Below are 25,682 nucleotides of genomic sequence, written 5' to 3' on the forward strand. Positions count from 1 at the left end.
TAATTAACTTTCACAGATCATTCGTCGAAGGGTAAACAACTATTAACTAATTAAGTATTTTTGTTACTAACTTCTGTAGGACTTTGGTATGTTCCACGTCTGAACAGATAACACTAATTTACTAGACGTCGCTAATAATCGTAAATAACATAATTATACGTATCAAAATAATTCGATGTAACTTAATTAGTTAACACGTGTAATAATTAATTTGTTTACGATAAACGTTGCGAATAGTATTTTCCATCATAAAATTAAACTATGATTCCCATTGATGTTTTGTTAAATTTACCTTTTTAAGTTGTGATGGCCCAGTGAGCTGAGATGGCCCAGTGGTTAGAACGCCTGCATCTTAACCGATGATTACCGGTTCAAACCCAGTCAAGCACCACTATATGCTTAATTTGTGTTTATAATTCATCTCGTGCTCGGTGGTGAAGGAAAACATCGTGAGGAAAACTGCATGTGTCTAATTTCATCAAAATTCTGCCTCATGTGCATTCCACCAACCCGCATTGGAACAGCGTGGTGGAATATGTTCCAAACCCTCTCCTTAATGGAAGAGGAGGCCTTATCCCAGCAGTGAGAAATTTACAGGCTGTTACTTCACTTTTACTTTACTTTACCTTTTTAACTATATCTGACCAGACAATTTAATTTGAGCTTGGGTCAATAAAATAAGACCTATAAACTGAGACAATGTTAAAACGGAAAGCGGCATACACCACTCGCTACGCGGGATGGAAATGCGTCTGTAGTTTAATTTGTTTTTGTATAACATAGTGAAATATTTATCCTACCTTTTCCCATGACACAATTGACCCTTCACCAGCTTGGAAAATAATGTAGAAAAACTATACTATTCTAACTTAAATCATAGATGGATCATAGTTAAATAAGTTTAGTTTATGCATTGTAATGTTTATAATTATTAACTTACTCTCTAAAAATAAGAAGGGATAAAGAAAAAGAGTTGATAGTTCAATGCGGAGATCCGTTAAACTTTTTATCTTACTGAAGTTTATTGTGTTTTCCAAGCTTTTGTTTAGTTATTTGCAAATTTATTTGTTAATTAATGTTATTTCTGCAATGTTTGTTACTTTGTTTATGCCAAATTTTGCAGGATGGAACTAGTGCCATAGCATTGTTCTCTTATCGTATGGAGTCGAAATTTTAAATAACCAATACTACACTCAGGATTGGCACCAAATGAAGAAACTCTTCAATAGTAAATAATAATTTTATTTTACTATTATCATCAAAATCAAAATAGCTGAAATGTATTTAATTTAAAAGTTAATTCTTAATACAATAAAAGTTAGGAAGCTCGTTTTGATAGTTTTGTTAGAACATATATACCGTTGAAGATTCTAAAACATTAATATTCATTAATTTTCTTATTCTTAGAAATGATAAATGAAGGGTGTCTGACGTATCGAAATCCAAACATCAATCAATGGAAATATTCATAGAATTTCTAAGCCTCGATACTGAATTTGTTCTCAAATACAAATGCGGAACCAAAATATTCACAGCGTTAACTGTGCTATTTTGAAGACAAAGACGATTTATACTATCGATTCTTTATCATACTAGAAAACCACACTACAACAATGAATAAATGGTTCTTGTATGGTATTAAAACCTGTAATTAAGAAATAAAAATATTTGCTATTTTTATTTCATGATCTCATATTGATATTTTTTTCCTAGCATTTTATTTCATATCTAGCTCACCGTATCTTAAGTACTAATTGTTAACAATGTTATTGTATCATGCAACTATTTATTCAAAAGTTTCATAATTTTCTTTGTATATGAAATATATATCTTATTAAACTCCACAAATTAGTACAAGTTGGGGTATGTTTAATTGAAAAAAAAAACTTATACAGTAATGATTTTTTTTGCAATATTTATTCACTATGTTTTATATCATAACCATATCATCCCTTATTATTCAGCAATTAATATTTAATTGACTTCAACCACTTATGTAAATATGATTCAGAATATAAGGATCATCCGATATAGATGGGATTGTGATTGCGACGCCGTTGTATCCTTAATGTACCAGAAATAAACGCCAGACATTGGCCAAGTATCCCGATGTACTTAGCCACGCGCTACCATTGCAACACGCTATTGAATATCACCCTACATATGTTATACGTCTTATAATTTATGACTGTCGAAATTGTTTTTCTATGCCGAGCGTACGTTAAGTAATAGAAATATGTAGACACTTGTTTGAATAATATACAAATATTATAAATATCGCTGAATGTATTGTGAAACAGCCCATTGATTTCAGGTACACTTTATAAAACATTTATTTAGTAAGTAAAATAATATGCTTTTAATATCAATAATCAAGACTCATTATTATAATGATTATTTAGCCCATCATAGTCCAAAACTGGTAATAGGCATGACACGAGATACCAGAATACCAATTTAACCCTTAGTATAACCTAACCTAAGTAGATATATACATTAGTAAATCCTTAAATAACTGTACAAGTAAAGTTATTTTATGTGGTAAATCATGTATATTGAATTAACTTTATGTATAGAGAAACTATGATTTTAACTGTCTTTAGTAAATTTTCTACATAATTAAAATATACTAATGTTATAAATGCGAATTACTCTATATTTTGCTCTTTAACCACCGGACTAAACCACAACATCGAATTTGATGAAATTTGCTCTGAAGCAAGTTCGAACTTCAAGAAATTACTATTTTAAGCGTAATTGAGAATTTAGGCAGAAAATAGACTACGAACCCCTAAACTAAACCACAGGCAAAGCTACGGGTAACAATTATTATAAATAAAATAAGTTTCGAAAATCATAATAAAATAAAACTAAAATCACGCCATTTAGTGATACGGGCGCTTTATTTAATATTTGAAATAGATAAATATGGAACAACAACTTAAATATAATTTATTATCTTGGCCTATGATTGTTTATTGTCACACAATAACCACGTCGCCGAAAATACTATGCATTAATTAGTAGAAGGAACCCAGCAACTGTCATTGGGTACGATTACGTTGGTGTTAGGTTAAGCAATCTGTATTTGCGTGTAGGGCCACTATACAAGTCAAATATCTTATTATTTGAAATATGTCCAAATCTTAATCAAAGATGACGATTATAACAGAAGCAATGGATCGCTAACTCATATTCCAAGTTTATAACCTATGGCTCTTGAAAGCTGGGTTGATACCCAGCTAAACCTACTAATTTCAATTACGATAAATTTGGGGATTTTGTGGAACAAATGTTGCATATAAAATAACCTATTGCTGTTTTATATTTCTCAGCCAAAATTTTCTAACGGTATTTACTTTTAAAAATTAATATTTCTGCGTTTTTTTAATTTAGGAAAAAATTGACTATAAAAAATTAAAATAACGTCATAATTCATAGTACCAATAAAATATGATATAAAAAAGGTTTCATTATTATGGGAGTCATACAATCTAATTTAACTGGCAACCCTGTCTTCGGCTGGAATGTTACAACGGGACCGGTCGCCTGCGTACCGCAACCGCTTTATAACATTATATAGCTAAGGATAGGGTAAGTTGTAAATCACGTTTCATTTTATACAATTTGTCATGTTTTACATTATACTGAGCAATTCAAGAAGGAAATAAGATATCACTCAAAAATTTGATTACAATTATAATTTAAGAAAACGGTATTTTCCGTTTATTTTTATGTGATTTGTAAAAATAATGAAAAAAGTTTAAATTTTGAGGTCCCCAGAGTTCGTTTATGTGTATGTATGTACTTCAGTTCGTATTTCTTAAAATGTGGATACAAACTCTATCAATCAATTTATTTCATCCGACGACTAATAGCATAAATAAATCGGTTTTCATATTATCTATAAGGTTGATGCCTATGCACACTATGCACCAATCATAGCAATATATCGTTAGACTTATATATAAACCCAGTTGGTACGTACCCAATCGAGCAGGTACCACGCAGGTATATAAATAAATAAAAATCAACAATAACAACCGAAAAATTTAAAAAAAGAACCCTTATTTCAATACTTCCCGCTCATGTAGTCTTTAGTTTAATTATATTAAAAAAAAATCTGATTATCATTCATCTCATTGGCGATAAAGGAAAACGTCGTAAGAGAAACCTTGTGTCAAATGAAATTCTTCAACATATGTATATAACCTACTAACTCAAGTTTAAGTTATCCTCAAGACGAGAGAAACCTTAACCCAGAAATTGTTTTACCTTTACTATTGTTAATTTTTTGCGAAAAAAAAGTCTCTTACTTATAAATATACAGATCAATCCAAAAATATTCTTATTTATATTTAGTTTGTCACGTGGCGTCCACGCTATCTTCAGGATAACAGGTCTAAATAAGCAATAACCCTTGGTAATTGGTAAACCACATTGACGATGTAAGAAATAGTTAATATTTCTTACGGCGTCATTGTCTATGGGTAATGGTGACCAGTTACCATCAGGTGGTCCATATGCTCGTCCGCAAAACTATACCATAAAAATTTTTGTTAATAAAACAAATATATAACATGGTTTAGAGTCGTCGATCACGTTACAGTTTAATAATTATTATTTTTATATAAACAGACAGTTTAGCTTTGGCCAAAATTAAATCTTATCTTAACATAAGGAAACGTAATATTTTAATGACTTTGTAAAGGACAAAAATATCCGTACGAATTACCAACAGAAATATTATCATCAAGAAGCAAAATAGGATCAAGATGCACGTAATGGGAAACATGTTTTGCGATATAAACCACCACGAACCTAACATACAGTGCACGACCCCATAAAATATACACCGAGCTATGTTGCCAAGTGGCTCGTAAATTTAAAATCAACCTTCCGGATACCAGAACAAACTTTATTCTCTAAGAAATAATATTTATTTTCCATCATAGTACCTTATTATATTCCGTTGATTTAAAAAAAAAAAAAAAACAAAGGTTATAATTAATATTTTAACTTTAATTGCGCATAATGGTCTAAAATTCGAAAACACTAAAATTTTAAATGATTACATAAACTTCCAAAACGTATGAAGTTGGAAAATCATTTTAATTACAATTCAGAATATCACTTCAAAAGCAATCCACATTTCTATCTTTCTAGTACAACTCTATACTTGAATACCGGTAAATAATGTCGCCTGAGATTTATGCGCCCTTTCAACCTTTTTACCATACTCGGAGCATAGTCTGCTATTGTGAACAAAACGTACAGCAATATCGTCCAATTCCATTCTTACGATCACAACTACTTTCAGAATAATAGTATTGTTTAATGGTTATTTCAATACATTTTCTTTTGGTGAACACCAAAATGTAGATGGTCTACGACAGCGTGACAGGAGTCAATCAAAATGCAATAACTTCGAGAAAAAGAAAATAAAATGGGCCATGCAACAAAAAAAAACCAAACAAAATATCTATGCATCTACAAAATTCATAAACCAGTCCTTATATTATTTACATGATTTTTATTTGGTATTTTTAAGCGGGAAAACAAATCCTAGTTGAAATCTTTAGAATACATCGAATTTTGATTCTTTGTAATTTTTAAAATTAATATTCATCAAAGTCTATGAGTTTTCTTACACAATGTTAAGTAATCGGATGTATTGTTTGTACTAAAATATACCTCTATATTATTTAAACAACATTCAGGCTATATCATAAAAAGTAGGTATGTTTTAAATGCGAGTATAATAGAGAATTATTAAACTGATATACATAATTCATCAGACATGGAAATGGAAAACTATAAATATGTAGCTTCCAACTTCAATTTAGAAGATATTTTAATTTAGTCCACGCGGGTCATCGAACTCGTAACGAACTTGTTTCTGGGAGGGCGGGCGGCGCACACGCATCGTCAGTGACCTTCAACGACATTAGCGGAAAATAGAAACACGCATATCTTACAGCGTAATCGTCTGCAATTGGCTGGCACCACACAATATCTGTTACGGCATTTTTTCGTTTACTACTTACAATTATTTTATTTCGAGTATAATATATTTTAAGAAATTTGTACAGAAATAGGCATCAAAGTAAAAGACGCAAAAATACACAAAACTAAACTAACTAAGTCTAAACTAGCAGCAGCATAACATTGTATTAGCGCTTATATTTCCTATGACATGACAGATATGTAAATGTTACTTCTTATGTTTTATTCTTATAAACATATAAAATACTTATGTTAGGAACGGCGAACGGTAAATAGTAACCGAAACAGTCTGAACGTATCATTGTTGGATAGTGGCCTCTTTTTCTATAAAAGAAATGCGAGCGTGTACCAATAAGAAGTGAATACACATGTGACCGAAATATATCTGAATCGTGCAGGTTTTTTCATTTATATAACAAACAAATGCCTATAGCACTTGTCCGAATTCAATAAAAAGGAATAAACAAAACAGACTCAAAGACACATGTACTTTTGTTGTCATTGTTATCTTAAAAAGATTGCATTGGTTCATTCACGATCTAAGTCGTCGTTAAATCTATTTTGTGTAATGCGTAGGGACTTGCGGCAACGCCCACAGGAGCATGTGATGAGACGAGATGCGAAGCAGCGTGACGCCCATGCAGCGTGACGACACACACATTTAAAAGACAATAGCCAAAAGACACATCATTTGCAACATACACGTGGTAGTGTAACACAATACCACGTGCTTACGTTGGTAGATTAATAAGAAATTATTAATATAACTTCGAATATCTAGATACGACATGCGTACTACAACATTTTGCGGCATTATTATCAATAATTAATATAAACAGTAAAATATTTATTTACATCCTGTCAAAAGTCCACTGCTGAGCAAATAGATTTTTGTGTTAAGAAAAAGGTTTATATCTTATTATATCATGCTGTCCACTGAGGCGATGAAAATATATATTAGAGAATACAATTCGACAGGTGCATTTCTTCACGATGTTTCCTTTCACAAATTATTCAACCTAAACCTATGTTCGTCGGCTGAGATCCAATACATCCGTCTCTTATCAAGTAACGCGTTCGGCAATCTTGGAACAATGAAAATAAGTAGATAGATTATAAAATAGAAATTTGGATGCATATCAAAACCTAATTAATTAACCTGTTACTAATTAATGACATTTCCTGTCTCGTCATATTTATCAAGAGTAATGTTTTCCGCAAACGTAAAGAAGACCTGACTTTATCTCTGATGTACCACCAGATTAAAGATCAATATTAATTAAATAAATATTTTAATAATTAGGGACAATGATCAATAAAAACAGACACTTCTGTATATAAGCTAAACTGTTTCATATAATAAAATACTTTGCACTTGGAGGACAGAGGCAGAAGTATTAGCATTTGAAATAAATTTCAAACGAAAATGAATTCGTTTTGCTAGAGTTACACTCTGCCAAAACATTTACACATGACATTATTTTTAACTCTTGAATTCCTTACAAAAATATTTTTACCGCTGAGAATAATATGTGGATCGGCGCCATCTCAATAATATGCACATTGCATCTGGGGACACGCTTATTATTGGTGCGATAACCTTTGATGCACCGTGTGTAATCAAGCTATGTAAATTACTTTAGAATTTCTTGGAATAAGCCCTGAGTGATTAAGTGAAGGCAGAACGAGAGCTATTTGCAGTTACACTATTCCAAATGTATCGTCACCTATCACGCCTCAAACGTTTATTAATTTAACTTTTAATCAAATGTAAACATTCATTAACTAATCATTTAAGTTTATCTGAAGCAGATTCTTTCAAATACATAGAACAATACATTAATTGTACAGTAATATTACATGAAAACATGATGTTGAGTGACATCAATTGAGTCATTAAGAAAGTTTGATGATGACGACCGACTTAGGCCAATATGCCATATGTAGCTAGCCAAGTGCGCAGTACTTGTAATAGTTCACAATTGTTAGAATAAACCACTGCACTCCCTATTTCTTGTCAGCTCCATAAGACAAACTCGTCAGGACCGGAGAAATTTCACACGCTGGACTAACGGCTTTATGCGTTTTCGGGACCAAACATACAAACTATACGCGCTACCAACATCCAAACTGTGGACCGCTACTGAGAATTAATTGAGAAAAAACTGAATTTCATTTTAGTAGCACAATTAAACACAGAAATGGAGGTAAAGTTAGCTACATGAACGAGTATGAAAATATTATTAAACCTATAAATAATTATGCTGTTACTTCAGAAAACAAAGTTTTATTGAATTTAGATATAGAAAAAATAATAAATAAACTCTGAAATACATGTAATTTTTATTTATTTTATAAGCATTAAAGGAACACAAATAACAAAAGACTATTTAGTAACGTAATATTCGTTACATTTCTTTATTGAATCTAACTGTTGAGAAAGCCTTAATGATTTTATACGAAGCATAAGACGTCAGAACGTAAAATAGAACTTATATAGATATATGAAACAGCAATTCACTTGTTTTTCCAATTTTGATTATTAAAGAGTATTTGTGCAGGTAATTATGTCCAAAGTAATATGTATATGTATAACATACCACTAAAGTATTAGCATCAGTAATTGAGTACCTTATTTACATATGTAAGGTTTATACTATATATAGTTTATCATTTATTTTATTTAGTAGGGAAATTATACCAAAGCTAGTCAGACCAGTCTAATCAACCCTTTGATATAAGGAAACTTCAAACTTCCGTGTTCACTTAACTATTTACTTATTAAGTTGCAGGTCTAAAGAAATTCCCAAAACGATCTATAAATTCCCAATATTTTTTTTAAAGGTGGCATAATAAAATAATTCTAATGAACATTCCTTTTAGCGTAATAGGTATTTAACGGTATGTACCTATATTTACATAGCTAATTGGTTTTATTTATAACTTCACTACACGTGAATTTCTACAGCATAATAATAACATATTTCTAATATTATCATTATCGAAAGCAATTATTATTATTTAATAAGTAGTATATATATTTAAATGTTGTTTATTAAGAGGCACTTAATCAACCGACCGAAACGACTTTTCAAACAAAATCTCACCAAAATTATTGTCTGCTGAGAAATATCACTCGGCGTTTTCGCTTATATTTTTAAAAGGTTCTATACCATCATAACAATCTGGTCGTCAGGAGCACATCGACAGCCAACAGTAATGTCAATAGTGTCATCTGATATTTACAAACTGACAGATTCCGTATATAAATCAGCCTTCCTTGTTCATCGATACCTGGAGAGTTTTACTTAGTATGTAATCCTGTAAATGAGTCAAGATTAACAATATTTCACTTCGACAATAACAAGAGCTTATCTCTTGTTTGAAAATAACAAACTGAAATCCGATCTTAGAAGGCTTATCGGGTCGGGTCAGGTCAGGCACGTAATTATAACTTGACTATGATACTACTGTCACCGTATACAGTATTTGCCAGCACGATAAACTGATAAGTCAATTATTATTCCATTTTAATCCAGTTCGATTCAATATAAACAATACCTAAGTTACTTAAAATTTTCGCAATGTTTGAAAATATGAAAGAAAAACAATAACACTTCATTGAACACAAGATATAAAATCGTCTCAAATTATTACTTCGTTCCAATATTGTAAAGAGGTAAGTTTTTGTTTATTCGCTGGGTTTCTTCCGTATTAACGCAAAAGTTACATGTCCAGTTGATACGGAACATTCATATTATTATAATTTATATTTTCTGAACGGACACATATCAATATGGGCGGTTTTTTTTTTATATACAGACTATCTTTATATGCGGTTGCAAGGTATTTATTTACGTTCCACTATTTTTCTTTCAATCTCTCGTGTTAAACATAGATTTTTATAAGTTTTTTAAATGATTTTCGATATTTATATTTTTAATGTTTAATTTTATGATACTACTCTTACTACTTATTTGTTTATTTTTAAATAGATTTCAGTGTATTTACAGCTGAGATAACACTTTCGCACACGGAACATACTTTTAAATATAGTTGTTATTATCAATCCGTTCTATTTAATGTTTTTATAGCCCGGACTCAATGTTACGTCGCAAAACCTCCCTCAGAAACCACTTATCAGATATTCTACAAACAGCAAAATTAATTATTGTTGTGCTTTTTTTGTAGGAAGATTGAGCATAGTATAGACTACTAGTAGTAGACTAATATAGACACAACATAATATCTTAGTTGCCAACGTTGGTGGCGCATAGGCAATGTAAGTTGTTGGTTAATATTTCTTAGATGGTAAACACTCAACCACAGGTAGCACATTTACCTATGCAACTATACAAAAAAAAGGAAAAATCAGAGAATGATCATTGTATTAAGTTTTTATATATACGTATGCTAATTTAAAATATTAACAAAATTTCCTCCCCTTCGTGTGCCAATATTTTAAAAACAAATTGTAGAATTAGTAGTAATACAACACTAAATTCGTTTTATGAGAAACCGTGTTTAGTGCAGCTACCTAATCAAATTCTAATACATAATTTAACATGTTTCATTTGTAATTGTATTTATTTATTGAAATTGGGTGATAATATTCAAGTAACAACATTCACTCGCTTCAAAAGAACTTGGATTATGTAAATATTTATTATTGATATGAACATATGTTCCTTACATAACAAATCATTTTCTAAAGAGATTTTCTAATGAATATTGTTGGACTTTGTCCTCATGTCACATCTTCTCTGTTAGTAAACAAGCAAAAAGATATATTATTTTTAAAAGATACACTACTATCGTAGGTGAAAACAGATATTTAGATTTTATTATAAAAGTATGGTAATTGAACTTGAAACTTATGTCATTGAAAGGAGTGCAAACATAAAAGAGGTCGATTTTTTGTAATTTACTTATGATATAATAAATTGCGTTTGGAAATATTAGTTTAATAGTATAATGGCAAGCAAACTAAAATGAAACTTAAATATCGGCTAGTAATTTCATTTGAAAAAAAAATGTGTAAAATTTAAAAAAACGCTTTATCCAACTGTCACTATAGAACTAAAAATTATTTTAAAAAATTAAAATAACAAATATATACTTCTAGACATATAGCTTGGTTTAAAAAAATACGTTTAAGGCTAATTTATATTTAACGTGTTTTTTAAAAATACAATACAATATTATTCAAAATTTCTATTTCATTTGACTAGAATACTTTTTAAAACACTTTATTGTTACTGAATTAATTAACAACTGCTTACCTGCATATCCATTTAATTCTAATCACTTTACGAGCACGATATCAACAAGTATTTATGTAAACAATAAAAACAAAAAATTAAGGTGTACACAAATGGAGATGCGCGTGAGTCGATAGCGTGAGGGTGACTGGTCTACTGAATCCAGACTCGCTTACAAAGGTCCAGGAAGGTCGGTGTTTGATATGTTTTAAAATTACCTTTTATTAATATTTCTCACATAATAACAATGATTGCATACACTTCGCTATCAGTGAATCTGAGCAAATATAGAGCTACAGCATAAGTATACATATACTTTAATGCTCACTCCTGTAAGTTTGAACAGAATTCAAAGCTTAAAAGTCATAATATCAAAGGGCTCGTTAATAAAGTCGAAAGTTTTCGCAATGAAAAAGAAAATCTAAGTAAATTTTGGAATTAAAAAAATTCGCAAATTTACTTAGATTTCCTTTTTCTGTATCCATATTCTAAAGTTATGAATCGAAGATTCGTGAAGAAAAAGAATTAATAAAAAAATGTTATAAGTACTTTACCGGTTGTTATTGATGTAGTAATTATTTGTTATTAGATAATTATATTCGGACTCAACAATTGTTTAAGTTTATTTTGTAAATACCTAGACATTTTACCATTGTATAAATACAATGTTTTATCTTTATGATTCTATTTAATTAATTAAAGAATAAGCACATTTTAATCAGCGTATTATTAATAATAAAAAATAATAATGTTTTAAATACAGTTTCAATAAATGCGGTAACAAAGCTCAAGCAGCACTTTCTCCTTATCACTCGGGGTTAACGATTTTCGCATGGAAAAGTACTAGCAGGGTCGCTTGTATAAAACAATGTCACTTTTATTTATAAATAGAGGTGCAGTGCGCGGGCGCAGTGGGCGGGCGGCGAGAAAAATTGGCACGCGAATAAAAGTTCGTAAACGGCTGCTGCGGACGCATCTAAACTCGTCTGACACCATTGTGAGACAAGAAATTCAATTTGGGTTATCACTCTGTTATAATACAAGCATGAAATAAGCAGGTAAATACCTAGCTAAAAATAGGTAGGTTTGCAAAAATAGGCTTTAGACACCCACGGGTTACAAAGCAGTTCTACTAAACTGTTCTTACGGCTTAAAAACTATTTGCGTTATTGGTGATAATGATAAAATAGTAGTAGTATAAGATCTTCCGTAAATGTTTATACGTCATCTAATTTTAGATGTAAATAAGATAAATTTATTTACAACTTAATATACTAGAGTACACACGTAATTAGGTGTCAATTATAATTTATACCTAATTACGTATGCACTAGTTTAATAGTCTTAATTAAACTATAAAACGTGACTAGAGCGGAGCTCAACCTTTATGTATATATAAATTATGTATTTCTTTACCTATTTGTATAAATGTTTCTTAGGAAGGTAATTATTTAATCATAGCATCTTCCTCATCCTCCTTTATCCCAATTTTATTTAGGGTTGGCGTAGCATGTCAAATTCTTCCATACTTCTCTATCTAACATCATCTTACATGTGACATGCTCTCCAGCCATATTATCTATCAACCCATCGTCTTTTTTTACAACCAAAGAGGTCGTAAAAGAGGAAATAATTTAATACTACTTATTAATAATACGTTAAGTTTATTAATATTTCATTATCTTCAGAAATTTACATTTCTTTTTTACAACCTATTACTACTTAAAATTTAATAACATATAAGGAGTATTATTTATGTAACATTTTTTAAAAAGAGGATTTTTAAATACCTATTGTTTTGACAAAAAAAAATATCTATTTTTATTGTGCCTATAAGAGAAAAAAAATAACATACTTTACTTATGCTTACTTTACACGCGCAAATTAAATTTTGCTTGAGTGTATTTATGCTGGCCCGGTTTATTGTGTGCTTACCGCTAGCTGTTCATACTTCGTATATCCATCTTATTGACAAGCAAATACAGAAACCTGAAATCGGGGTATGCAAACTAAAGAAGTAAATGAACTTTTCAAAGTAATAGCTATACCTATAACTTAAAAGTTAAATTTATTTGAGTACCCATATTATGAAACTTATAATTTAATTTTCCCATAATAGAGTGTTATAATTCAACAATATCGAAAAAGTAAATTCTAAACTACATCAAATATATTCTTCTATTATCAATTATTCGAATACATGCATTTAAATGATTATGATCTCGAACACTTTATGGTGATGAGATTTTATTTTTAAATTTAGACTTTTAACATTGCGTAACATGTGACTCAATGAATGAATAGAGTGAGTGAATGACGACGTGCCTGTGGTTAACCGCTCGTCTCTATTTCCTTGCAATCCACCTCGACGTAAAGCTATATTGATTTATAAAATACATTTAAATTTAGAACTAAACTTAAGTTCGTGTCTTATCATATATGATCAATTCTTAACCAATGTACAAATTATTTACCCATATTTTTACCTGACCAATAAATACGTCTCAGTACTAATATAACGTCTCACTAATAAAATATTAATAAAAAAATCCTACAGCTGCAAAATTAATAACTTTCTACATAACCTTGAAACAATTTCTAAATTGCACATACAAGCAAAATAGAGAATATGCTTAATTCACATCACGATTCCGACTATTTACGGTATATTGACCTCTGCACTTAAGAGATCGATAAAATAAAATGCAATTACACCGCTTAATGTTCAATGTATCAATAGGTTTTATGTGTCAAAACGTTGCATGAAAAACGCACATTAGTAAAATATTTTTAAATATTGTTGTTCAAACTTCGAACGGGAAAGATGATCAATAAAGACGATCCATTGAGCATTTCTTAAATTGTCAATGAGGCAGCGAGATGCGGTTTAAAACATATAATTCCTTTGTACAGGCAATATAAACAATACAGATAACAAAAAATAATTATAATAAGTAATAAATTAAAGTTTTTTTCGAGTTAGAAACTGTGAATAACTGAAAAGCAATGAAAATAACTTATTTTGAAGGCATTTAAAGGGCCTAGCTAGTAATATACATGACGGTAAACAAATAAAAAATTAGGTTGCGCTCTCTTTTTGAGCAGTTACATTTTCCTTTTAATATTGATGTTTATTTAAGGCAGACGCGCAAATATGGAGTCAATTCGACCGCGCTTGCGCCGACAACTATTCGAACTAAGATATTATTTACCATGTGCATGTCACTCACTAGGAAACCATTAACGTCATTAATAAATAAAAAAATACTACATACATGGCTGTAGATAATACCCACTCAGACAGGACTGCATGAAGCCTATTCGAAAAATAAGCGCAATCCCTTTAGTAGGTGACCTCTTGAGTCGTGCTTGGCATATATTTCATTGATAATACTTGTAATTAATATGGGTTAATAACTAAAGTCCTATAACTTTATTCGGATAAAATCTCTAAACTGACCTAGATACAACGCATAATATTTTACCTATCTGAACTCAGTAGTTGGTCACTAATATGTACCTAAATGCATATTTGTATTGTCATATCTATCTGATATCAATTAATGTAATTTTCCAATACAATAATATTACAAAAAATATCATTCAACAAAACTTGTTCAATAATTAGAATTTAATTTATTTGTAAATTAATTTATCAGGAATGTTTTTTTTCACTGACCATTACGATTTGACCGTTAATGTACATGTTCTTAAATTATTGTACCGTAAATGTTCTTAAATTATTGTATTAAGTTACAATACGATCATATTTACAATTATTTTGTTATAAATTTAAAACTACATCTCAAACATACTAATGTATTTTCAAACGATTCGAAGGAATATTCCACTCGGCTGATGCCCGATATTTGCTGTAATCACAAACTTATCTCCATTTACTTACACTGCGCAGCATTCTGCTTTAAAATAATTATAGGTTAAATTGTAGCTAGTGTAAATAAAATAATTTAATGATTTTTTAAATTTAAATATTTCGAGAAATAACGCTTATTAAAAATAACCTACCACCATTTCGATAAGAAACGAGATGACCAGCGAAGTCATTGGAATACGTTTAAATTATACATAAGTTTAATAGATCTACATTTCAAGCATTTCTTGAGACGGTCAAATTTAAAAGAATTGGTTCCAATTTCGCTGCTATTAATGTCTAAAAAACGTTAGCCTTCTATAATAATTACAGTCTTACTGTAGGACACACTTTTTGATTTTATAAATACACATGTATTTTTTTTAGTGTAAATATTTATTTACGTTAATTTTTTTTTCGTTTAATAGTCGAAGCAAATAATTACATTTTGAACTTTATAAAAATATTAACCATTGTTTCGTTTTTTCGAGAAATTTAAATATGCCTAGTAGTTATAAAAAAAATACTGAAAGATATATACTTTTTTTTCAATTTGTCTCAATAATAAATTATAAGGGTCAATAAAAAAGTTCGATCATTAAGTCAAAATTAGTATGAGCTGGTTGCGTTTTCAATTATGATTTTAAGTTTAGGGTGGTAGCTGACGGTGAGGAAAACAAAGCAATAATATATATAATTGTGAACATATCATGTATATTAACTATAAATTCACCAAAACTTGCTGATCGATTGCCACTGACATCTATAGACGAATTCAGAAACTAAAACGTCCAAGCGCCTACTTACAAGTTCGTACTCGTCGTCGCCGTAGCAGATTTGCTATGCTGCAAACTTGTCACAGCTTACAAACAAATATTAATGACATATCTGAATTTCTTTATCTTTTCAAATTAGATAATGAAGAAAAGTTAAAATTTCGTGTACAAGTCAAAATACAACGGTATTATTAGATACTACAAATAAATATTTGCCATTATCAGGTCAAATTCAAATGAAAAAGCAACATGGGCATTTCAGAATCACATCCCTGTATCTACCGTGTTTATTACTAACTTTTTTTAACTTTTTTTAATAAAATAAAGGAGAAAGAACGGACAGCGACATCCTGCGATAATATTCTGATATTTATTAAGTTCTTTTATTTTTGAAAATGTTATGAAAATATTAATTATTATCGTGACATGTTCAAAATAAAAACAGTTTTCAAAGTAGTCTTTGAAAACTTATACAACATACGATACAAGCGAATACCAAGTATAATGTATAAAGTAATTAATTCAGAAATAACTTTGAAGAATGTTCGGATGCAACTAGAAAACTGACATTTTATCTTATGACTTGATCAGGCGACATATTTGGCAGGCCATCCAAGATAGCAAGTGCCAAGGTGTTACAGTAACGATTATAATTCGACAATAATTTTACCCACCGAAAGTCTACGTGACAGAGATCATTTATTACGCATTATATAATAACATTGACATGTGTAAGCATCACTAAACCTGAAAAGTTATACGTATATGCAAATAATTCAACATTAGTTAAGATTATGGCGATGCCATTTTCACTAAAGATAAAAAGCTCGTGTATTAACATTAAATGATATTAATCATTTTCGTACCAAATTATTTTTTAGTTAATGATCAAAAGCAGTCCAACCGTATGTTTTTTTATAAATTTATAAGGCATCTTATTACTGTATCTCTTTAATAGAAACATGTCAGACGTAACTCAGTTTTAAATGATAGCAATAACCATGAAATTAAAATAGCTTCAAGACAAACGCCATTGGCGTTTAAGGCTGTGCTATTCTGAAAGCTCGTATTTAATGAATAAAACTCACAAATATGATTTGTTAAAGGTTTATATATTGAAACAGGTGAGTTGCAGGCCTAGGTAGAATATTAAATACATGTTTATTTATATTTATTGTCAATAGGTAGACAGACCGGATAATGGGCCACCTGATTTGGCAAGCGGTCACCACCGATAGACATAGATAATGTAGGAAATTTTAACCATCTCTTACTTCATCAAAGCGCCTAAATAAACAGAGAAATATATCTTAGTTTAGTCTATGCTCACTCTCACTCAGCAGTCAACTTTTTGACAATAGAAAGTCGCTATAAGCTACCGTCAGGGTACAAAATCGCAACCATAAAAAAATACATCCTTTTAATTTAGTTTGAATATAATGTCTATTATTTATGATGACTTATTGACATATTTAAGAATTAAGAAACTAAAGCTAAATTTTATGAATGGACCAAATATTTTTCAAACGTATTTAACATAAACATTATTTTGTTAGGAAAGTAAGATTATCTCTGTCAAAGATTTATTCCTAACATCGTATAGTGTGCGTAACATAAGTAAGTACTTACGTTTTTATGCTGATGTATATGCAGGCAAGATAAAAACAAATTATATAGGTTGATTAAAATCATATTTTTTAAACATTATCTTATTTGCGCACTAGAAGGACTTTAACTGTAAACTAGTTAACTGTTCGTGTATAATAATGCATACAAGATTACCGCATCTCAACCAATGTATGACTAGGTACATATGTGGTTACTATCACACAATACGTTCAGCATAAATACCGATTATATAGCTACTATAATAATATCTTATAATATTCATTGCTATTAATAAGATACTTAGACAGAAATTAAATTTAAATAATAACAGACCACCAAGACTGACATAAAAGTCTATCGGTGTGATCATACGAAATGTTATGGGTGATAGTTAATAAAATGCTATAAATATAATCTATAAGTATAAACGAGTAAAGCCACGAAATCTCAGATAACTAAAAACTACACTCTCGCAGACTTAAAATTTGGAAGGTAGATTTCCGATAGGGTTGTTAACATCCGCTAAGAACCGATTTTAAGAAAACTCTTATTGAAGTAGTTCAGAAACACATCTTTATGAGAAACAAAGCCAATAAATACAGGTTCACATTCCACAACCGCTTTTCAAATCGAGCAAGATTCCAGCCCTCTAGCCCTTTGCTTGTCTATATATTATGCATAAGTGAAATAACACTGATATATCCCAAGATTTCCGAAACTATAGGTTACATTGACTTTGAAGTTTAGTGGAAATTATAACTTTAAGGTGGAAATTATGAGAGGGTAACTTTGTACAATAATAATATATGAAGTTATTATTCGCTGATAAATTATAATATAAACAAACTAAGTCTGAGATAACTAATATTTTCACATTTAAAACTTTCTCAAGAGTTAACTTTCGTTTATTATCAAAAAAATTGAGATCTCTATAATATGAGATATTTCTTTAAACAGGTAAAGACGCTGGTCTCGTGGACTCTTTCCAGAAAATAGAACATATGTGTTTGTGCACAGACTTGTGCGCTATCATAAACCCTGCGTATTGGCTAATGGCTAGTCTCCCTTGAGATTGTAGGCGATCACAGAGAATATTGTAACATAAGTCGCATCTAATGTTTATTGGGAAACAAATTTAAATTCAAGCCGAGTAATATGAGTTTAACACAAGTGTGATTTTACTAGATCCTCTCGCCATAAACTATCAATTTATATAAAAATTAGTAGCTGGTGATCTAACTGTCGATAGCATATCTTTTTTGATAGCCTTGAAAACTAGCACTTTGATTACTTCTTGATATCACTGATAAAAATGACAACGAAGTCGTAATTAATATTAGACGTTGACATCAAAGGATTTAATTTGGATATTAAGAATTATTTAATTTAAATAGATATCGTTGCTAAATCTATAACAATAAGACATTTCTTCATACGTAGCTGGAAATCCGGACATATTTATTTCTCTACATATTTTAATAGCTACACTAAAACAGAGTAATAAAAAATATATACTTATAATAGTTTTAGTGAGTAGGTACTTACGTTATAAATTTTGACATTGAATTTTAAACAAGAACTAAAAAGGACTTTTATATTATTTAATCTAGTAGATGTCTCAGTAATTTCTGAACCATATTTTAATTTATTTAGTATGAAGACGAAACGAAATGAGTTCGAAAATTTTTAGTAACCTATTATTATTGTCATTTGTCACTGATAAATAATTGATAAAGGGTAGGGAAAAGGGCATTGACTTAGGTCGACGGTTCAAGGTCACACTTACTATTTGGTTCAAATATTGATATTCATTTATAGTAATATATGTATATTATAACATATAGAGTATCAGCGTGAGCCACATTTTTAAATAGGTACTGATATTCAATAATTTTATAAATTGCAAATAATAAAAATACAATTTTAATAGGTACAAACCTTTTGTCACGTGAGTCGCTTGTATGTTACCGCATTCAATAATCCGCACCACATCATAACACGTCAATGTAATATTTTAAGACACAGAAAATTTATAACTTTATCGAAAACGAAATTGAAAGTAAAACGTTATTTGTTTACATGTGCGGCGTTTCGGCGTAAGCCGTCGACTGGCGGTAAGGACGCGGGAAGGTCGCGTATCCACGCGCATGCGTCTTCTAGTTCATCAGCGGCGAGGATGCTGCCAACTGCAGCTCACCTTTGAAGATCAGATGTTACTTGATTTGTCAACATAAACATAAATCATAAGAAAATATTATTGCTAAATAGACGAAACCTTGTCTAATGATAGAAAAATTTGACTCTGAAAGTTATATTTAATTTACAGTTAATGATTGAAAATTTATAATTAATGATTCGAGGTTTCAATTTTACCGGTACTAATCTCAACAAAAATACATCAATTTAGTTTTGTTCCATCAATTACTGATATAATCATAAATATACAAAGCATGTCTACTTATTATCTAGTATACCCTATATAAACATTTATGCTAACTTAGTTCAAAATTTACTTACGATACTTTAAAATCTAAAATAGTTTTAATACTTTAATTTATAATTCCAACAAGGTGTGAAAGCACATTTATTCATTCAAATGAATGTATGAAGATTACTAATTGTGGCATAATAAAAGGGCAGGGTAGATGTGTAGAGTTAAGGATTAGAATGAAATTTGAAGTATGCAGGGCAATTCACTGCGGAATTATGACATATTATATTAAATAAATTTGTGATTATTATATTTTTTGATAATACAATCTTTATATTTAGATTTTTAGAAAGTAACCTACTTTTACCAAATTTTTTTTTATTATCCTATACTTATTTAATTATTTTACATTTTTATAATATTCGTAAAGTTTACTGTAAAATCCACAAAATATTATTTTGTTTGTAGCTCCGGGTGACATCTCTCGTTACACATCAGAACTAATATTTATGAAATAGTTTCAAGTAAATATTACGATTACTGGACTAACACTTTAGTTACCTAACTTTAAAATATTTCCTTTAATTTATTATACAATTATACACAATTATCGGCACCTTACACCTGTTATTTAATGGTCTTCGATGTGCACATAGCGCCATCTGTTGGTTAAAGGTTACTTCGAGAGTGAGTGGTTAACACACGAATGTTATTATATACCTGCTTTCCACATCAAAAAAAAATTAATTAAGAAACTATTAATTTTATTTTTTTAATATTTAATGTACAAAAACGTAATTAAAATAGGATTGACCAAAACAGACAGTAGTGAAACCTCAATATAAAAAGGCGTGCTCGGGCAGATTTTTTTCTTTTTAAAATTAGTGTTTTAAACCCATGTTACTCTCATAATTGAAGAAAAACAAAAGAGCAAATACTTTCTTTATCTGTACTACCTACCAAGAAGTGTAGCAACGGCTCCAGCTGATGTGATTCATAAATCACTCTAAAAAATATTATTTTATTCTTTTATCTTATATATTTACTTTATTATAATACCTAATTTTCGAAATTTGCGTTGTTTTAGATAACGCATTTGATATCCTACTTAGATATTTCAGATGAATTAGATTTATAATGTATGACGCCCTTAACTGTCGGCGATTCATTCATGTACATTCTTTTTCGTATTTATCTATTCAGGCTACCTCAATTTTAAATTTGAAGATTATAAATTCAGTTGTTATATTGTGGTGAAGTCTCGAACTTGACAGAGTTACTTTCGCATTGTAGTATTACTCTAATATGAGCAACCCAATTGATATTTATCAACATCTGTGGTAGTAAAAAATTCCATAGGTATGTCAAAGTTGTAATTTAATTCGAATTTATATCTGAGTGCTTATTGTGGCTCTACTATAATAGCCTAATGAATTCAATTTAAAAAGGTTGTTAGATACAATCTATTCTTTGATACTTCCTGCCTCACCTCTATTGAAACCATATATCTGTTACAGTTTATGTAACATTCTATAATGAGATTACAAAATTAACAATCTCTATAATAACTAATTCAAAATTTTTTATTTAAGTTTATAAGGACTTCAGTAAAAATCGACCGTAACAAGCTCGTTTCGTAATTTTATTTATGTAAATTTGCAGATATAATTAATACAAATTATGGTCATGTAAATCGGGATCTATGGTAAATAATATAACTATTAACTGGTTTAAAGTCACTGTCTCACTGCCTCTCAACAACAGTTGATTGCAACCATTTATAATTTCAAGTGACTCATTCAAATATAAAAAGGCAGTCTCGGAAATGTGGCTTTACAAATACTGTCTTACCTCTAAGTTTACATTATGAGATTTTTGTGATAGTGATAAAAGACAAACTTAATCTATGTGAACATACTTACTACCAGAATGGCTACAGTATGCATGCATGACTTGCATAGGTTCTCACATTCTAGGTGGTGTTTAGTGCATATAACTATGTCAAGTATTTAATTCTAAATGTTTATTTTAATGTGACCAAACCTATATTGTCTATATGTCATCATACATCACAATTTTTACTACAGCTATCTGTACAATTTTGGAAATTTGTAAACTTTTAAATGCCAATCTAATTTGATGCTACTTATTTGAGCAGCAGGTGTATTATATACATTGCTACTGTCAAAAATGAATTTCTAATTTATTAATTATTCAGCATCATTCCTCTATTTGCACACAATTTAATTCTGAAATCAAGAATTGCTAAAAACAATCTAGATACAAATTAAACTATTCACAAACAAATCCATAAATAAACTTTGATTAAAACATAAAACACTGAAATACTTAGTATGTTGACACTACTGATTTTATGAACGTGTAAACAACATTCACACTATGACAGAGAGCAATTATTCCTCAGACTCATTTTGTTCTAGCTTTATTTGCTTCAACCAAGGGTGCTGAAGGCACTCGTAAGCAGTGGCTCGCCGATTGGGATCAAAGTCCAACATAGGCTTCAGAAAATCGGCAAATTCCTCTGCATCCCTTTGACTCCACTCATACTTTTCAGTGAGAACAGATACCAAGCCCCATGGTTTTAGTCCAGTTATATTTCTTAGTTCACCCTTTTTATTGAAAAATATTTTTGAATATTTTCCTGATGCAGCAATTCTTTTAGGAATGTCTCCAAGAAGCTCGATAATGTGAGCTAGATGATCTTCATCACGGCTATAACCATCTCCTGAGTGTGGCTCGAAAAGATAATCCCCAGTAGCTAATTCAAATGCCATGCAGGCTGTGCTCCATATATCTGCTGAGGTACCATAGCCTGCACTGAGTAAAACTTCTAAGGAACGATACTGCCTTGTTTGGATGTCTTCAGTGAAGTGTCGGTGAACCCAACATGCATTTCCTAAGTCAGCAATTTTAACCTCTACTTCACACACTTCAAATGCAGGGTCAGGTTTTTTTTCTAATGTTTTACCTTTATTTTGTGAATTGAAGGAAGGTGGAGTATCTGTCATCTCTCCCTCTGACATAGGAGTGCCAGCATCATCGCCACATCCATACTGCTTACTCCTGACCTGAACTGCCTCAGCGTCAGTATCAAAAACATCATCATCTGCTCTTTGCATATCATTACACCCATTTATGTTAGAGTCATTTTCAGAGCGGGTGTTTTCAATGACACTGACTTCCTCTGGTGTCTGAGGAGAATCATCATTATCTTGAGACATGGGTGCCGATTCACTGTTATTACCTGTCTTTTTTTGTTCTTCCATTTCTTCTATTTGTTCCATTTGTTTTTTGAGAAGCATTGACTGACGCTTAGCTTTTTTCTTTAACTTCTTCTTTTTATTCCTACTCATTTTACCTGTGACAACCTGCTCCTGAAATTCTTTCGGTGCAGTGCTGATCAGGGAATGGGGTAATCTGAGCCCCAAGGAATGTAGCTCAGTAGCTTCAGCTGCCAATTTACGAATATATGCTTCATCAACACACACTAACACATTTTCAGGTTTAATATCCGTATGAATTATTTTACATTTAGTATGGAGGTAATCTAAACCTTCCAATACTTGACGTATAATAGTTTTTACATTCTCACGGGGAATGCCTCTATAATTAGACTTTAGTATCAATTTTAACAGGTGATGCCCTAGGACTTCAAACACCATACACACATGTGTCCCATTCACCCCTGTAATTTTAAAATCATTAAGCAATTGAACCGTTTTATTTCTCTTTGGATCCGTTGGATCACTGTCACGGACAGCTTTTAGTATCTTGATTTCATCTAAAGCTGTTTCTGTAAAATGAGGTGCAGACTTAACAACTTTCAAGGCGACAAATCGTTTGTCAACGAGATCCCAACACAGCCACACTGTAGAAAAATGACCCCAACCCAACTTCCTAGTGACGTGGTAGCGATTCAGGAATAGGTCTCCAATTTTGACAGGATGGTATCCACCCTTACAGTAGTCGGCGCTGTCTTCTTGCTCTTCGTCGTCGCTGGCATATTGCTCGTCTTCGTCTTCCTCAATCGTTTCATTAGAAGAACTATGTGTCGGTTCGAGACGATTCTGATTTTGATTGCGCAGCCCGTTTCCTTGTCCACCAGCGCCGTGGTCTTCCTCACGATTTTTCTTCTTTCCGAGTTTATGCCTTTTCTTTTTCGCCTGAATGGCGAGTACCCTTCTGTTTACATCTGATTTAGAACTCATTTAGTAAATTAAAACACTTTCAATAAGTTCCAATATAAATAAATTTATCTTTTCATCTCAATCTTTTTGTTTGAGTATGGCGGCCGGTTTCAGACAGAACAAAATGCGCTCGAACATGAACCGCTCCAGTGTTACCGGCAAAAAAAATATTCATAGATAAAATATACTATAGCTTTCCTATCCTTTATTAAATAAAGAATATAATTAATTTCAGACCCATAATATTATAACACTTTATTTTGAATTTTAAAAATAATATAACATTTATATGAATATAAAAATAAAATAATTCGTTGTAAGCCTCAGGCCAAAACATATTATATACATATGTTCTGCTTTTAAGTCCTGATAGTCTCAGCAAAGTCCTGTTATCAAGGTTTGTGACCTTCCGTATAGATAACTCCGGAACCACGGCACCTTTGTAAAAAATATTTTGCCATTTGAAAGGTACAATATTACAAAAGGGTCATATGACATATAATAATTAATATGTGTATAAATTCTCTCAGGTCCTATATGAAATTATATACCAATGATATTTTTTTGCTAAATCGTGCATGTTAAAAGCTTCCAATGCGTTCATTGCGTAAAAAAATTACAGTGACACTAAAAAACTTATGTATGGCCGCATTTTTTCAAATAAAATAAATACTATGTATCTATCTTCTTATCATTAGAAGATACATAAATCAAGTCAATCAAACAAATCACATTAATCAATCATACATTAATATACATAATATCCGTATATACTGTATAATTAAAATTAATATTATATGAGTTCTCGTAAAATTTAAACTCTTGTGTTTGTCAGCGGTGCGAAGGCGGGTCAGTTAACATAAGGGCCTTAGGTTAGCGGATCGAGTTTCAATGTCATCAATATAGGTATACCTACATTTTTGGTACCCATACTTTTCTTTCTTGTTACTAGTTTGATACGTTTCTATATAAGAAACGTATCTGATTGTTTTTCGTCAAGTTTGGCTAACAGATAATGTATCTTGAACCAAATATAGATAATTTTGTACGTTAAACTTTTATACTATGCTACTTATTTTACGTAACATAACTAATGTTTCGATATCAAAAATTATAATTGCAAATTGTTATTGGTTTTATTTTAAACGTTTTAAACAATTTTATCTTTGCAAAACATATTGTACAATGTTCTTAACTTTCATGGATACCTCCTCCATTCTCCTTTGCAATTTGAATGATTCTCCACAAGTCTCATAAATAGTAGTTATCTACGTAAGTCTCTTTTTTTCTTAAACTTTTATTTATACTTGTACTTAGAGTTTCAAGACGGGTAGGCGAATAGTGGCTCAATGTGTTGTTTATTTTTGGAGGGGTCTTAGAATAAATCTAATCTAACCTAATCTGAATTGCCACGAAATTTTAATTCTTATTATTAGGTAAAAGATCATAAAAATTTAATTTCGTGTCTTACATAATTTATAAAAGATATAATGTCTATGTCAAATTCAAATAAAAAAAATT

At 30.5% G+C, this 25,682-nt stretch overlaps 2 protein-coding genes across 3 annotated transcripts in view; both read right to left on the reverse strand.

Moving 5' to 3' along the window:
• The window catches only part of LOC124536064 (glycogen-binding subunit 76A), a 36,575-nt gene extending 16,951 nt beyond the window's left edge, over positions 1 to 19,624 (reverse strand). Inside the window, exon 1 of one of the 2 annotated variants that reach the window (XM_047112493.1) lies at positions 19,461 to 19,624. Coding sequence is in view for 1 of the 2 variants with exons in the window: in XM_047112492.1 (XP_046968448.1) it covers positions 11,289 to 11,300 (12 nt within the window). In the remaining variant the exon portion in view is untranslated. Of the gene's footprint in view, positions 1 to 11,288; positions 11,421 to 19,460 lie in introns of those variants that run through there. The other variant, XM_047112492.1, reaches the window with a different exon arrangement.
• A 1,950-nt stretch (positions 19,625 to 21,574) lies between these two features.
• LOC124536149 (SRSF protein kinase 3) lies at positions 21,575 to 24,310 on the reverse strand. Its single transcript, XM_047112611.1, has one exon. It carries the CDS (start codon positions 24,180 to 24,182, stop codon positions 22,368 to 22,370), a length of 1,815 nt encoding a protein of 604 aa, XP_046968567.1. The 5' UTR covers positions 24,183 to 24,310; the 3' UTR covers positions 21,575 to 22,367.
• Positions 24,311 to 25,682: the final 1,372 nt, after the last annotated feature.

Source organism: Vanessa cardui, chromosome 16, assembly GCF_905220365.1.
Source record: "Vanessa cardui chromosome 16, ilVanCard2.1, whole genome shotgun sequence".
Lineage (NCBI taxonomy): Eukaryota > Metazoa > Arthropoda > Insecta > Lepidoptera > Nymphalidae > Vanessa > Vanessa cardui.